The sequence below is a fragment of the Sturnus vulgaris genome, chromosome 3 (genome assembly GCF_052056855.1).
Source record: "Sturnus vulgaris isolate bStuVul1 chromosome 3, bStuVul1.hap1, whole genome shotgun sequence".
NCBI lineage: Eukaryota > Metazoa > Chordata > Aves > Passeriformes > Sturnidae > Sturnus > Sturnus vulgaris.
In genome coordinates, this window is record NC_142245.1 from 78,972,427 (window position 1) to 78,989,156 (window position 16,730).

General features: G+C 41.9%; 1 protein-coding gene across 1 annotated transcript in view; it reads left to right on the plus strand.

Annotated features, from left to right (window-relative positions):
* BACH2 (BACH transcriptional regulator 2) overlaps window positions 1-16,730 on the plus strand; it is a 182,799-nt gene that overhangs the window by 121,654 nt on the left and 44,415 nt on the right. Inside the window, exon 5 of the mRNA XM_014881433.2 lies at window positions 16,289-16,543. Coding sequence (XP_014736919.1) covers window positions 16,301-16,543 — 243 coding nt within the window. The 5' untranslated portion in view covers window positions 16,289-16,300. The remainder of the gene's footprint in view (window positions 1-16,288; window positions 16,544-16,730) is intronic.

The window sequence follows — 16,730 nt, forward strand, 5'->3', positions numbered from 1 at the left end:
TCGTTTTGCATGAAGGAGCCCTCGTAAATCAAATACAGCCACACAACTGTGCTAAAGGTCTCCTTTTTATCCACGGGCAGCTACTGTCAGCCTGCTTTTATTTCTCCTCATTCCTATTCTGTTGTTCCTTCAGGATCAGCCTGAGGGCAGCTGGGTTTTTGTTTGTTCCCTGCAGTAATAAGGTAGTTGATCCCTGATGGTGCAATGGAGAGAGAGGGCAGGCAGAGGGGAAGTGCATGGCTGGTGTACTTGGACTGCTTGACAGTTTTATTTTAAGCTCAGGGTCTTCTTGCTACATCCGTAGCCTCTTCTGTTCTCTGCCTTTGGCTTGACATCTCTTGTGCCTAATTCTCTAATCAGCTGGATTATCATCTCCTGGCACTGTGTCCTCACCCACTTTCTAGCCTCTCACCAGTGATTACCTCTCCCCTCTCATCTCTTCTCCACTCTGACACTTCTCCCTGTTTGCTTCTCTGAGTGCCTGTGACTTTTCTCTCTCCTCACCTCCCAGCATCATCCCACCTCCCAGAGGGAGAACAGACAATTTCTGCGAATCTTCTTCCTCGGCGTTGCCTTCATTCCCACTGCTCTTTCAAGCTCCTTGGCAGTCGTTCCCCTCTCTGTTCTGGGCAGTGAAACATATCTCTCTCTCTCTCTCTCTCTTTCTCTCTCTCTCTCTGCCGCCTGCACCCTCTTTTCTGCTCCCTCCCAACAAACTGACATACTCGCTGCAGTGTGCAGTGCTTTATCTTCAGCTTCTTCAATTTCTTTTCACTCACTGAAAACACTGGACAATAGCCACTCTTTCTCACAACTCATTTCCCTCTTCTCACTCCAGCCCCTCTGCCTCCCTGGAAGCAATGGAGCCAGGACTGAGCTCCTGCCCCTTTACTACAGACCTTTCTCCCTGGAAACTTCTCCAGCCATTCCTCCTCTGCCTTTCCTTCTGTGCAGCTCTTGATCCATGAGCCCCTAGCCTCCTCAGCAGTCTCTTTGTCCAAGGTAACCCTGGTCTTTTCCCTTCTTTTTTCTCCAACCCTACCACACTTCCATAATAACACAATTCTTAGCATCCTTGTGGATGTTGCTCCTCTTCCCCATCCGTTCAACTTTTCACCATTGCCTCTGGATTTTCCCATTTCAGAGGTTTCTTTCACATCTCTCTTCTCCTTTATTATTACTAAAAACATTTGCACAAACATATTTTTCAGGATGTTAATTTCCTCTCTTTCTTGTGTTCCTTCTTGCCACATGTAACAGAGAAGAATGCATGTGTGTATTTGTACTTCAGGTGAGAAATATGTGGAATAATGGCTACAAATTATATTGAGACACCTACTTTGTAGAGTAAAAGGAGTGTTTCTTCCTTTGCCTGAGGATGGGTTGCTCTGTGGATAGGGCTCTTAATTAAGGGACATGTCATTTTTTAAGTTTGAAAAGCTCACGCCAGGTGGCGTGAAAAACACAGAGATAATAATATATGCTTTTTAAGAGATAGTAATTAAACATTGTGCATATATGTAGGCATGTGCTATAGATATATGTATATATGCATACATACATATGTGTGGTTATATATAGACACACACATATATGTAACTATAGGCACATGCATATATGTGTCTGCTTTTAAGATGCTATATGTGAGAAGAGTATGCTGTGATGGAATAGCATCATGCCATTCATAATCCAGTAGTGGCTGTCCTGTATTTCATCAAGCAACAGGTATTTATTTAAAGCATTTTAACATTCCCTTGGGCATGTAACCAAACTGTGTCTTACTTGCACTTTAAATTCTTGAGGTAATGTCATGAATCTGTGGATAGACTTACCTGATCTTGACCTCTGATAAATAGAAATTAACTGAGCCTACTTCTACAAGACTCAAATTGTCCTAATGGCAAAATTCTCATTCAAAATTCTCTCCCTTTCCTGAAGCTATGTCTCTATGTGGTCAAGTTTGTCTAAAAAGATTGGACTGGGTCCTGCATAACAATGTTCGCATTCTTATGACAGTCCAAGGAACAAAGTTCATTGATTTAGTTAGAAAGACTTATAGAGTGATTTTTTAATTTATTTATTTTTTTATTGCAGTCTGCAATATAGGTTAGGTGCATTTAGGATAGGCAGAAGTTGAGGAGGAAGTAAGAAAAAAGAATGTTGCTTGTTTTTACGTTGCGGACTGTTCTCTTTTATGTGAGACAAGCTCTCTGGCAAGCACTAGAGTTTGCCATCTAGGCTAGTCCTCTTTTTAGCACAAAAATTGCTGTAGGGGTTTGCAGGCACTGAGAAGTATTGATTGTTTCCTAGCACACTGTTTGTATTACATATTTCAGTTAATAATTTGTAATGCTTTTAGATTAGTTTCATTTGAAATACTAATCAATGAGCTTTATAGATCTCCTGCTTTATACATAAACATGCCAATCTCCCGTGGAGCATAAGAGTTTTACTTTATCTCAGATTGTTTATGCTATATAATTATTAACCTGTAGTTTAATCTCCTTGTCCTCGTGCTTTTATGGCTTGATCCCGCTTATTGCAAAGGATCTCAAATCTAATTAAAGGACATGGATTAATGGCACTCAACACCTTCACAAATAAGTGCTGGAATGTGCCAGCTACCTCCTGTTGCATGAAGACTTCCTGATGCCTCTTTATGTGTGCAGCAGAAACAAGGCTGACTGCATTGTGTCTTGTTTGTCATTTTATGAAATTTCACTCTATGAAGCCTTATTTTGAACCACGGTAGGTTTTCCAGACTTCTGGTGCACAGAGTTACAGTTTTCTTGCTGTGATGTTCCCTCAGACTGTCGTTGGAAAACCACCACCAGAGTGTTATAACTGAGAGCAAAAGAAAAAGGAGAAAGGAAAATAAAGCTTGTTGATTTCCCAATGTTCAGCATTTTTTTGAGCTCTTCTAAAGCTCTGATGCCCTCATGCTGGGGAGTAGGCTGGGGACACACTGCAGCCATTGCTGGAAATCCATCTGGCCAACCAGAAAGTTTGCTAAAGAAAGCCCAGGGCAGCTAGTGGCTTCTGCTCAATTCATCCTCAAAAGTCAAGTTTCTGACAAAACTCTGTTTGCTCCATCTGCGTTTGGTGTGGTGTTGCACACTGCTCGGGTGGGATTTTGCTGACCAGTGATGGTCAGCGAGTTCTGCTTGGGAAGCAGGAATCTCCAGCCTCCTACCCTCATCCTCACCCTCCTGAGCTCAGGGGTCAGGTTACACAATGGCACCTTCAGTTTGTTTAAAGCAAGGAAATTATGCACAAAAGCTGTTAAAAGAATATAAGGTTGTCAAGTCAAGTGAGAAATGTTATAACATCGCCTGCTCAGCCTTCAATTGAATCCTGCGTGCATGCAAATTTGACAGTCTTTAATTGCATGTCTCCAAGATCTGTGGAGAATATAGCTTCTCAATTCACATCACAAAAATCATACAGACTTTTTTCTTCTCAGAAAAAAAAAAAAAAGCATTCTCTCTTAAAGATTGTCCAGACTGTATGGGTGTACATTTCATCAGCCAGGCAAAGCTTCCGTAGGTCACAGGCGCCCAAGACACATCCTGAGCAAACCTGCCATGGTCCTGAAGGTATGTGCAGACAAGGACCTCACTAATTCCTTTTGTGTTGTCCTCAGATATGGTACAGCCAAGGTGTCCTAGAGTGTCTGTCCCCTCGTAAATGGAGAGGAAAGGGAGAAAGTAGCAGCAGGTGGCACTCACTGTGCTGCTGAGGGTGGACAAGGCTTGGGATTTTGTGGGTCTGCAGAGACTGTGGGGAATGTCTGGTTTCAGTGGCCTCTTTCTCTACCAACAGTACATTCCCCTTGAAGACAAATGAGCAGACAGGGGCTGTAAATAACCATAGAGGGAGAGAGTGACATCAGTGAATACCCAACCACATAAACCAGCCTTACGTAGGTCTGCTGTAACTCTAAACCAGTGTCTGTAAGCCTAAACCATTAGGATTGCACAAGAATCACATTGTTTGACATTTTATTAGCCAGATTTCTAGCACTATGGCAGCGATATTGGAGAGAATGGTACATGAGCAGGAATCCAAAAGATTTTCAGTTGGAGTGGTTCTCTTATAGAAATAGACTGGAAAATACATGTTTGTGACTTATTGCATGAGAAAATGAAGCAAGAAGGGAAGTAATTTTTCAGACAGTACTATTTGTGGACAGTCTTAAATAACATGAATCATGGGGTCTCAAATCCCATACAGTGACCTTGTGCAATCAGAGTACATCATCTACTAGGGGATTATGAATTTATACATGCGCTGTACTCAGAACTGGAAAAGATGTTTTCCAAAGTTAGAATCTGTTGTGTTGGCATAACATTGCATTTAAAGTAAAAAGCGTTGAACGCACTGGGAATTGTTAAAGAATATTCTGCCAGCTCTCAAAATTAGAATTTTACACTGCCATCAATAACAAAAAAGTTACTCTAATGAGAAGCCATTCTGGTTAAATTAAGAAATACAAGTCGTGGTAAAACATTTATTAGTTTAATATCCAAAAAGGGAAAATAGAAAAGGCAGAAGTATTCCCCAGGTGTTTTTTGTATTTGAAACTGTGGAAGAGGATGTGTCCATCCTGTGCGGTAATATGGAAAGAAGAGAAAGTTTGCTGCTTATAACAAAGGAGGATCTGAGAAACAAGAGTGGTTGAAATTAAACATTCTCATATCCTACTAAATTTTACATCCAGGAATTTTAAAGGAAGTAGCTGAAAAGTTCTGTTAAGTGGCTGGTAATTTATAATAAATCTTGGGAAATGGGAAATTCCAGAAAATTGGAGGGCTGCCAACTGTATTTCCGATATTTCAAAAAGATAAAAGGGATGTCCCGGGGAACTGATGGCTGGTTTAGCTTGACGTCAGTCCAGGGTAAAATAGTGGAACAGCTATTTCAGAATCTGTCAAGAGAGAACTTGGAGGTTAAAGGTATAGATAATTCCAGTAACAGTTGGAGAGAGAGCCTGTCAAAAAAAACTCCCTGGATTTCTTTGCTCTGTCAGGATTGCAAGCCTGTGTGATAAAGGCAGCTGTTGATTTGCCTTTAGGAAGCCAGAGTAGGTGGTCCTTTCTGGTTTTTGGGTTTGTGAACCATATAAGGAATGCCCAGAGATTAAAACTCCCATGACAGAATTTCAAACAGAAATAATCAAGCCGTTCTGTTTCTCTGGGATAAAGCGTGGCTTAGTTTGGGGTTTGGGGTGTTAATCTCCTATTTGATTTGATTTGATTTGATATGACGGCTTTTACAGCTTTAAGTGTGTTTGAGTACATTGTAGTTCTGTGGGGGTAAAGGAAAAAACAAGCTTCAAAAAGCTTCATGAAAAGCTCAACAAATAATGCATGTATTCTCAAACAAAGATAAAATCCAAGTTCTTCTTATAGCAGTCTTTGTAGCTTTAATCCCTTGTTCTTTACCATGGCAAAGAAGATTTTATAAGCTCTTCTGGATCTTACAGGAGAAGGAAAGCTTATGTTTGACTTCTGCTGGCTTGGCAGTCCTGTAAGAAACTATAGATACAGATGCTATGTTGTCTTTATGGACCCTCAGAGCAAGTGCCCAAATACATCAAATCTTTTCTTTTTCTCTGGGCTCCTTTAGACTGCAGTTGCACTGAGTCCAAATGCCCATTTTTGTCTCACATCCTCTCCTTACCTTGGCTGGTATGTGTTGGCAGCAGAATTGATTGCTTTCCTTGCACCTTTCTCCGTGGGGTGATTTATTGTCTAGAACAGGAAAGGCAGTCAAGTTCCAGAATCGAGGCCAGTCCATGGATAAAAGGACTTTAAATAGGCATCTAGGTATGTGTCAGACACTGAGAATAGTGGGAAGGCTTGCAACTCTTGCTTAAACTTTCTGATAACAAAACGGCAGTTCTCAGATCTTTGCAGGATCAAAACAGCAGTCAGAATCCCTTGGTGTAATCCAGGTATCCCCTCGGCACTTGCTCCGAGTTTCTAAATAGTCATTTCAGTGATCATCTGATCATTTGATCGTTGAAAAAAAAGTGAAAATTGCTTTTTTGCATGTATTGATAGTACTTCCAAGATTGAGATATGTAAATCTGTGAAGCCTAATGCAGTAGTCACTAGAATGTATTTATTTATTTGTTTAGTTACTTAGTTATAGATTATTCAAAATCTATGATCTAACCATAAAGAAACATTTTTTCCTTCAGTTTTCAAGAGAGAACATTATAGCTGGTTTCCATTTGGTTGTGGAAAATGCTGCAAAGATAGATAGTGGCCCACTCTTCAAGGAGAAGGCAACACCTTTACTCCTTCCTGAGAGCAGAATGTGCAAAGTTACACCCTATGCAAGTCTGTCCCAAATTTAACCCAGTGACCTACTGCATGCATCCCTGCTCTTCACACATTAATCACAACAGACAAGTTCCAAAGGACATGCCAGTTTGTGTCCCAAGGAAGGATGAAGGATGTTTTGACCACCTGCTAACTTGCAGCACAGATGAAAAGCTTGCATTTTAGGGGGTAAAACAAAGAGAGCAGATTTTTCCCATAACAACTATGCATGGATGACAGGAGAAAATGGGACTGGGTTGCTGTCACAGCCTCTGCAGTTTCTGTAGTCATAGATGTTCGCAGTGATTTTGGCCATAGCTTCTCAAACAGATAAAACTGCTTCCACCAGTTCTGGATATAGGCAGGAAAAACAGTAATTAGTACAGCTTAGTGAAGGAAAAAAAAAATTTCGAGAGAGAGCTTTCCTGTTTGCTTTTTTGTGGGGGTTTTTTGTGATTTTTTTTGGTTGGTTTCTTTTTCTTTTTTTAAAAAGTGAAAACAATAGTCATTTGATAGCAACCAACATTTCAAGTACAGAGCTTCAGCACTGAATTCCACTGGAGCTTTAAACTTGAGAATAGAACATAAAGGAGATTAATAACTTTTATTCAAATAACTTGTTGGCATAATCTTTGACATTTAAAGGCTGCTAGAAGGAGTTGCACAGTGCTGCTGTTTGTAATTTGTAGCTTCCAAACTTTGGTGGCATTAAGGCAGTATCAGCTGGGCCTTTGTTACATAGTTATATTAACACAAGACATGTCAAATACAGAGGCACCTTCTTTACTATCCTGAGGTATTGTCATACTGGCAAGTGACCCAGATATTTGACAAACCATTACTTCAGCAATTCCATCATTTCAGATGGCATTTCTGCATTGTGAGTTATACATACATATATGCCCACACAGGTACACATAAATTATTTAAACGTTTAGGAAGAAGGGGGAAGCCATAAAACCCCCAAATAGTCATTCAAGGCAAGGAAAGTAGTGGGGCTTTGCCAGAATTTCCAGCTCCTATTTGGGTGGAGACTTTAAACTTTTTCGGAGAGCTTACCAAGCTGAAAGGCAAAATTGAAACAAGTCACTATTTCATTTTCCCTCTCAGATTCTTTAATCTGGCAATCCAGCTCACCCAAGAGCAATCCAAAAGGTTGTGTCCTTTACCCAAGGCCGTGAAACCATTGACTACTTCAGAAGAACATAATGTGTTGTTTGTTGTGCTTGGTGGTTTCCTGGCAGTGTTTCAGTGTTGGGCATTCCCCATTCTGCTTTGAATAAGCTATTTTGAGTAGCAGACTTAGTTCCGGTCCCTTTCACCATAGCCAGCTACTGTAAAGAGCAATGTGAAAGCTGCGAGAGGAGGTTTTATCAGGAAAGGATTCTGCGTTTCTTATTTTCTATGTCCATATATATCAGTTAAGTAGCTTTTGAGAATTAAGGATAGAGGACAGTTTTTGTGTTGTTCCCCCTGTTTCCCTACCTATGTGGTCGATGTGGAAGGTGTCCCTGCCCATGGCAGGGGGGTTGGAACTGGATGATTTTTAAGGTCCCTTCCAACCCAAACCATTCTATGAATCTGTCTTCCCCCATGCATCTACCATGCCTCTTTCCTGAGGGCATCATCAGTTTATTTACAAAACATTGAAAATGCATGTTAAACTAAGCCTGACTCACTCGGTGTAGGACAATTAGTAGCATAATTATATAATATTTACTGAGTCATAAAAGCATTCATGTGTATACTTTGCCTAGTAGGCCTGTATAGAATGTATAGGTCAATGCATGTACTGTGTGTAAACATCATTTGCATGTTAACTAAAGTCCCTAGAGAATGTGAGCTCTCATTACCTTGTTCATCTGGGTTACTCTCTCAAGAAACAATAACAACACAACCCTCTGAAGTCAAGAAATAAGTTTTATCTCTTTATGGATCATAAATCTGTTTGGACTCTTCAAAGCAGCCTCCACTGGGAATCTCTGACTCCTTATGGTACCAATCTCTGAACAACCTGAAGCACAATTTCTTTAGAGTAGACACCTGGGGTTTAAATAAACATTCATCACAGAGACTACAGGCATCCTGACAGTACTTAAAAAAAAAAAAAAAAAAAAAAGAGATTCAATGTAAACATGAAGCTGTGGTACATTTTTGCTCGTGTGTGCATTCTGCCAGTAGCAAAACCGTTGTGAATAACCAAAATGTTACAGATTAAAGTCATATTCATAATTTCTGTTTAAAGGTCGGCAGGATCAGAGTACCTGTTTTTTTTTCTTTTTGGTTTGTTTGTTTGTTTGTGGGTTTTTTTGTTGGGTTTGTTGTTTGTTTTGTTTGGTTTCTTTTTTTGCACAGTATCTATCCAGTTGTGCTGTAGGGTCTAGGTCCAGTATAAGAAAAGAAAAGCAGTGAGTGACTTTGCAGTGGGACTTACTTCCAACATCAAAGCCTCTGCACTGTGATGACAAATGAGCTGTTCAAAAACAGCTATTCCACAGTCTGCAGGATACATCCCTGTTCCTATCAGTTTAGCTAAAGAAGGAATTTCCAGTATTCTCGTCTCCATTTGGAATCCATGTGAAGCTTGCTGTACAGGAATGGAGCTCATGGCCCAGCCCTGCAGCCAGCCCAGGCACTGATGCTTCTGCTCACTGCCTGTGGTGTATCTCATGGGGGACCAGTCTGTGGCCCTTGAACCACTTGTGCTGTTCAGCAATTCCGAGGGTGCTGGCTGGGCTGTGGATGCTCAATGTGTTGGAGCCACACTGACCTCCTCAGCAACTGGAATTCCTGCCTCTAGGAGATGTTAGCAAATGTCTGCAGGGCCCTGCTGTGTGCCCAGCCTGACCTGCCCGTCTGGGGCAGGTTCTTCCTGGGTTTCTCTTAGCTGTTCCCCTTCCCACTCACAGTCCAGTGAAGGTCCTTCTTCAAGGCACCATGGTCAGGAGCACCAGCCTCCACTCCTGGGAGCAGCACGTCTGCAGCTGCTGGCCAGGAATGCCCTACAGTGTCTTTTCCAGTTGTCCATGTACCTTCTGCTTTACAGCAGAACCTGCTTAATCAACATGAAAAGTTCATTTCTTAAGACAATCTTGCTAATGGCTCTGGCACCCACAGTATGTTTGGCAGGAGGAAAGTCCGTGTAGCCTGGCAGCCCACAAGTCTATTTTCAATTAGCTGGGGTGCTCAGAGAAGAAGACATTAATATTGCTGAGGATGACATAGCAAATTACTACTGCTCCCTAACCTTTTTAAATTGCTAACACTGTTGTAATCTGTAATTACAGAAATCAGTGTGAGAATTGTGGCACAGTATAATTATCTTTCCTGATACTTTATTGCTGTATGAATTATTAATCAAAATCAGTCTTGTATAGTATTTGTGGCAACTAAGAAGAATAATCTATAATTACATTTCGTTGTTTCTATTTTTGTGCTGGTGTTTTATGATGTTGTAATTGATAATTAATTGGTTAAAAATTCACACAATTCTTGGGAGTTTCATATGACTATGACTGCTCAGTATTCAGCATTTATTAATTGAATAATGGGCTCACTGAAGAGACCTTTGTATATAGTCTGCTGTCATTACAATGAGCTCTCAAAAATGGTGAATTAATCATTAGGCCTTTCAATAGTTTCTTTTTAAAGGAAAGCAGTGACAATATAATCATATCCTTTGTTGTTATAGCTATAATTGAGAGATCGTAATAACCAATTATAAGCATGGTCATTTTAGGAGCTCTGAAGTGTCAGTTATTGATAACTTTCTTTAAAAACAAAGTGTTGATTACACAGAACGAGTCTTTTCATAGAAAAAATATTAGGAGATGGGGAAGGAAGCCTGGAAAACTATTTTCCTCCCACTTGCCACTTAAAAACAGTGCATGTTTATCCCTAAAAACTGTCAAGTCTGATGTGCTTCTGCTGCCAATTGTCAGAAGTACAAGCTGCTCTCAACTTTTTTCATTATTTTATCATCATTCTCCCCATTTTTTTCTGAGTACCTTTTGCTAAATTGTTAGGAGGCGAAAAAAATAGAAAACATCAGAACAAAGGAGCATTTTTTCACATTCTTTGCCTGAATCCCATTGAACAGAAATACTGTGAGACGTTTACGTGCAAATCTGTAATGCAGACTCCAGCTACTGGTGACCAAAGAGCCTTAGATGTGTTCAAGCTGGCCACTTCAAACTGTTCCTAAGATTCTTTCTTCTGCTGTTAGTGGAGCTGATTGAGAGAATGTGAACTGAAACTAAAAATAATCCCAGTTCAGTATTGATCCTCTCTTAACACAATAGAGAAAGTCGGAGTCACCTTGCGTAGCAGGACATAAAATGTGACTCCAGTTTACGATTCCAAGCAAAACCTGTGGTTCATTTTACACCAGGTCAGGTACTGCAATTCCTAAATGAGGAATCACAGTGTTGCCTGTTGGCTTCTCTATTAAAATGTAGCATTAGAGGCATAATGAGGAGATGCTGATAAACCTTTTTAGGCCTTCACAGTGAAGTTGTTGGGTGTCCTCTGTGCACTGTTCTGGATGTGATGTCCTGTTTACATTGCCTAGGGTACAAGGAGGAGAAGGAGATAATGCCTTTAGGTGCCTCTTTTTCCCCATCCTTGCTGGTGGTTTGCCATGGACGGACTACAAAGATGCTTCTGCTGCAGTTTATACACCTTTTATGAGTCGAATTTAGCATCATATGGCTTCTCATGTCCTAAACCAGCTGCTCTGCTGGAGCCCTTGGGAGCGGGAGTCACTGGTGTCAGTGACATCCACCACATGTAATCTTTGGACAGATGTTTTCTGCTGCTTGCCTTCAACAACTTGATCCCACAAAACTTCAGTTTGAAGAAGGAGAGCACCAGGCAGCATGTCCATTGCTGTCTCCTGCAACTGGGGACACAGAGGGTCAGGAGGTCTAGGAAGCAGTAGATTTGGGGTTTCATCTGTGTTGACATCCATCAAATAATTAGTTTCTTGGTTTTGCTGTGGTTGATAGGTCAGGAAGGATGGATAATGCAAGCACATTTGTTGTTGTACAGTGGAATATTGTCTGTGGAATATTGGACAGTGGAATATACATGCTGCAGCATGTAAATATTCATCCCATGTGAACCTGTACTCTCAGTAATGTGGCTCTGGATATTTTTATTAGGAGTAACTAATCCTTTTACATATGCAGTAAATTCTTTTCCCAGTAACATGCAGGAGTGATCAGCTGTACCTTGTGGTTTATTGCAGTGACTGTGAAATCTCTCAAGGAAAACCTAAACAATCATCCTGCTGTGAGGATGGGGTACTATTTTGGTTCATTTCAATGGTCAGGCATCACAGCCTCTCCAGGCAACCTGTTCCTCAGTTTTTCCTTACATTCAGTCTAAACCTCTGTTGTTTCAAATTGTTCCCAGTGTCTGGCACTTCCCACGATCGTCATTGACCTTGCAGGAGGAGTGTCAGGCTGCTGTGAGGACCCTGTATGTACATCCAGGCAGTCTGCCACCCAAGAATTAAGTGTGCCCAACTTTGCTGTAGCTCCAGAGATAAGAGAAGCTCGGGCATGTTGAACAGCATGATCACAGCCAGATGTAAGCCAGTTTCTGGAGAAATTTCACTGCTAACCTGCTGAAAACTGTCTCTGCATTCCTCCTCCGTTGAATATAGTTTATCCAAAGTGATTTCCAGTCTGATGCAACTTCTCAGCTTATGACAACTGAGTTTCTCTAACAGCCATTTCCAAAGGTTTTGTCAAAGAATTTCTAAAAGTCAGCACTAATTACACGTACTAGTGTTCCTCACTGCTAATTTGACACACTTCAGGAATTCTAATAGAGCCCATTGGAGACATGACTTCCCCTTGCAGAAGCCATGCTGCTTTGTCACTATGATAATTTGCCTGGTTAAGTGCTCTGTAGCTCTGCCATGATAGAGATTTACCTTTTCACATAATCAGCCCAGTTCTGATGCAGGACTTTCTGGTGTGTCTTGATAAGATTTTCTCTCCCCTCACGTTTCCCTTTAAAAACAGACACCACATTGCCTGTGCTCCAGTCTTGTGAGGCAGGAGCTGCTTTTTTTGTGAGAGGTAATGTATTTTTGGTAGCAGCTCAGTCAACATTGTTTATGCATTCCTGGAGAGTTTTGGATGAGCGCCAGCCAGTACAGACAATGTGCTGCAAACCAGAGTGATCTGGATGTTCCATGAACAACATTTTTGGTCTCCTGAGGTTTTGTATGCTTCCTCCACGCTGCCCATGCAGAAGGGTTTGCTGGGATCTTCCGCCCATCACCATGGAAGGAACATGTAAGCAACCTTTCAGTTCACTTCACTGCAGATGCTGGCCTTTACCAGCAGCTTTTTTGGCTCAGTTTCAATGGTGCTTTCCTTGCCCACAATAGTTTGTGCCAGTTTCTGGAAACTTTTGTTTCATAGAGGCTTTTTCTGGCAGCATGGTGACCTATATGCAAACAAATGCACAGCATGTTCTTTTGAGCCAGAGAAAGGCTTGCTAAGACATTCTCTTTTCGGTTTGAAGAAATACCAAGTGTGTAGCAATGATTTCCATGAATAAGGTTCTGCAAACTCAGCATAATACTGAATTCAGCAAAAAATTATGCACTTTGAATTAACACTGTGTAAAAGGCTTGCAGCCCAGCTTGCTTCAGAGTTCAGAGATAATACCAGATCCCCGGATCCTTTCATTCCAAGGAGAGGGGGAAAACAAGAATTCTGCTAATTTTCATGCTACTACATGCCAAAGTCCTACAGTGACCTTTTCTCTTTGCCCTCTAAACCCTTTCTTTGTGAAAATGAACAATATACTTCACAGGGTTTCACCATCTTGCACCTTTCCTGCAGGATAAAGCCCTCTTGGAGAGGAAACACCTCATGTCTGGAGGTCATGTGGTGGATGGCAGACTTGGAAAAGGAAAGGCTGTAAATCACTCGTGTTGAAACATTAAAAGCTGATAAATAGGTGGTCCTGAGCCGTAGCCCAGCCCCAGTTTCCCTGTGCACAATGCAGGGCTCGGGTTGCTTCCTACAGCGGTCAGGGGCACGGTCAGGGGGAAGTCTGTGGAAGGCTGAGATTGCAGGGCATCCACGTGGATTCTCAGTGGCTGTGGGAAGGCGAATGGCATGGATCCACCTGCAGGAAGCCCCTGGAGCCACAACAGTAGCCTTGGGAAAGTATGATGGTACAAGCAGCTGGGTGGAGGTCCTTCCCGGGAGGGCAGGTAGGGATCCTCTGGAGCACATGGCACAGCTGACAGCCCCAGCACCTCAGGACTGCACTGGTCAGGTTTCCTAGCAGAGAAGGCAGGCTTGCTCACCAGTGGGGAAATACACCATGGTATTTTCAGCACTTCACAGCACATGCAGCAATTTAAAAAAAAAATACACTTGATGAGAGCTGTAGTTAAAAAGTGAGAAATTACTAATTAGTAACCAAGTAATTCGGGGTTTGATTCACACAAATTGCACTATTACTGTAAGAGAGGATTGCAATTTCAGGCTAGCTGGGGTTTGGTGGGTTTTTTCTAAGGCACTGAAAATATAATTGATGTTCTGTTCATTATCTGCCAGGTTTCGGGTTTCTTGTCCTTTTTTTCGTCATCTGAGATATTACAGGCATAAGACATGCCTGGAAAATAAAGGGAAAAAAAGCCTACTGCTTTCCCCTTTGCATCGTCATTTGCAACTCTCAGGTTTTCCCACTAGATTGTTCTTGTAAACTCTTTCATTTCATAGCACGCAAGAGTGACCACTTAGAACATCATTATAGTGCTATCGTTAGCATAAGAGTTTAGTTGTACAGAAAGCTGTGAGTGAGATGAGCTAAGTGTCATTTTCTCTTTTACCTTGGTAGAGTGCTAATAACATGATTGCTGTCAATTCTTCTCATTAGGCTCAATTTATACAGAGAATTTTTTTTTTTCTGGTTAAGAAATCCAGCTGGTATAACTCACCACCTGAAGTGTCTCCCTCCCCTGCCTGTATGCAGATCAATTAGCAGCTATGTATCTTCTCTGTAGATGTTAAGTTGTTGAAGGGCTAATCTGTGTTGATTGGTTGTGGGATTTTTTCTGTTCATTTAAGCATTTCAGCTGAGTGCTCAGAAGTGTAGCATGAGTCAGCATAAAGATTGAAAATACCAGCAAAAGAGAATCTGTAAGCATTCCATTAAGACTTCCAGTAATACTACAGTTTTGCGCTGTTGGCAAAAATACCTATTTTGTACAGAGTCATCATAGCCACTGGCTTAAAAATTCTCATATAAAGGTGGGAAGATGAAGTTACCATTGAGAACTTTAGTCAATATAAGTAACAAGCATGTCCTCTTAAGTCCACTCTTGTCTAGATGATTAGTGTCTTTCAAATGGCACTGTAGGAAAATGGTAACCTAGTTTGAACTCACAGCAAGAGAAATAGTTTGAAGTCATGTTGTACCTGTATGTTGCACTAGCAAAAGAGAATGCTGCAAAAATCCACATTAAAAGGTAGCAGAGGAGGAATTTTGCTTCTACTGGATACTGTAGTCAGATATTTACAGTGCAGCAGTACTGTTCCAAAATCTTACCATTAGCCCTTGATGCCTCTGAATTTTACCTCTCAGAAGGCAGTTGTTGTTCCCAATAAGGAAAAGTATTTCCTTAAAAATACTGCAGGTTTGTGCATTTGCACAACTTTCCCTTCAACAGCAGATAGAGTAATACGTACAGATAATCTTTTTCCCCATGTAAGCTTGAAACCAAGCAGGTTTGGTTTGGGATAGTCTGTTCAGTCACAGCACAGGCTTTTACATCTTCCTACTCAGAGAAGTTGAAGTGGGAAAATAATGCAAAGAGGATTCGGTCTAATGCTGGCGAAGATGTTTTGGGTAAATTAATTACTTCAATGTGTTCAAGTGCAAAGGGGGTTCGTGCAGTGTGGGATACTGGGGGGCTGTTTCCCTCCACCATCACCACTGCAAATCCAGTCACCATGTACAGAGGCTTTGCCAGTTCTACTTGTGGCAGAAACTGCAGAACATCAGGCAGAGAATTTCCCTGACTCAGACAGTAGTAATGGGTGTGTAATGGATGTCTGACATCATTCCAACCTCTGCTCTGCTGTCAGAAGGGGAAGACCTGGAGTCAGGAGTAGCCTTGGCACCATGTGCTGCCTAGGGCTGGGCATCCATTCAGGTCAAGGGATTTTTTGGATCTGTGGGTCTGGAATTTGAGAAGATCTACTCTTCCGTAAATGGCATTAAGCCACTGATGAAGGTTTGTTGCTTTAGCCACACATGGAAACAGATTTCTTCTGGAGCCGCTAAATATGTTTCTCTCCCTCTTGAGGCTTAAAATTCTGATAGAGAAATTAAGTTGCTGTAGTTAGTGGCTTGTCTTCGTCAGGCACAGTTCCACCTTGCCTTTTACTTGAGCCCAGGTCTTCAGGGTGACTGTGCAGTGCTGCCTGTCTGCTGGAGAATAAACTTGGGGGTTTGAGGGGTTTTTCCCTTTGTTCTGAAAATATCAGAAGCAAGCACAAAGCCATTTTCTTCACCACTAGAAAACCCAACAGTCACTCTAGCTTTTTTTTCTAAAATCTTCTAAAATTTCCAGTGTCCCCATGTTATTGCCATTACTAAATTGGAAATTGGAGATGCATAGTAGGTGGTTGAAGAAAAGTGCTTTGCAGTCTGTCTAAACCCTATTTTGGTTTTGAGGGGGGAAATCAGTGGGGCAAGTAGGTAATCCAAGCATGACAGGCTGAAATCTAGTGGCATCAAACCAGTATAAATCATGGTATGTTTCCTTAGGAATTTACTTGGATTTAAGCATTAATGGGCTGCTTGGCTGGGGTCTTGAGGTATCGGGATATTGGGCTGAATCTCACCATGCCACATTCACCCAGGCACCGTGCTGCTCCTCACCACCTTGTCTGTGCTTTCTCCTCCCTTGTGCCCTGCAGGGTGTGAACGGCATGTCTGTGGATGAGAAGACTGACTCCCCCATGTATGTGTATGAGTCAACGGTGCACTGTACCAATATTCTCCTCTGCTTAAATGACCAGCGGAAGCAGGACATTCTCTGTGACGTGACGCTGATCGTGGAGGGGAAGGAGTTCCGCGCCCACCGGGCTGTGCTGGCTGCCTGCAGCGAGTACTTCTTGCAGGCCTTGGTTGGGCAGACGGAAAATGACCTGGTGGTCAGCCTGCCGGAAGAGGTACAGTATGTCACCATGCCCCCTCCATGACAACCCGCCCCTTCCTCCTGCCTGGTGAGGAAAACCTCTGTGGTCTGCTGCAGTGGCCAAAGACAGGGTGACACAGGCGTCAGTGGCTGCCCCAGCAGGATGTGCTTTTCGTGTCTGGGTGTGGTGCAAATCACTGAAGGATGGACATGTTCATGTC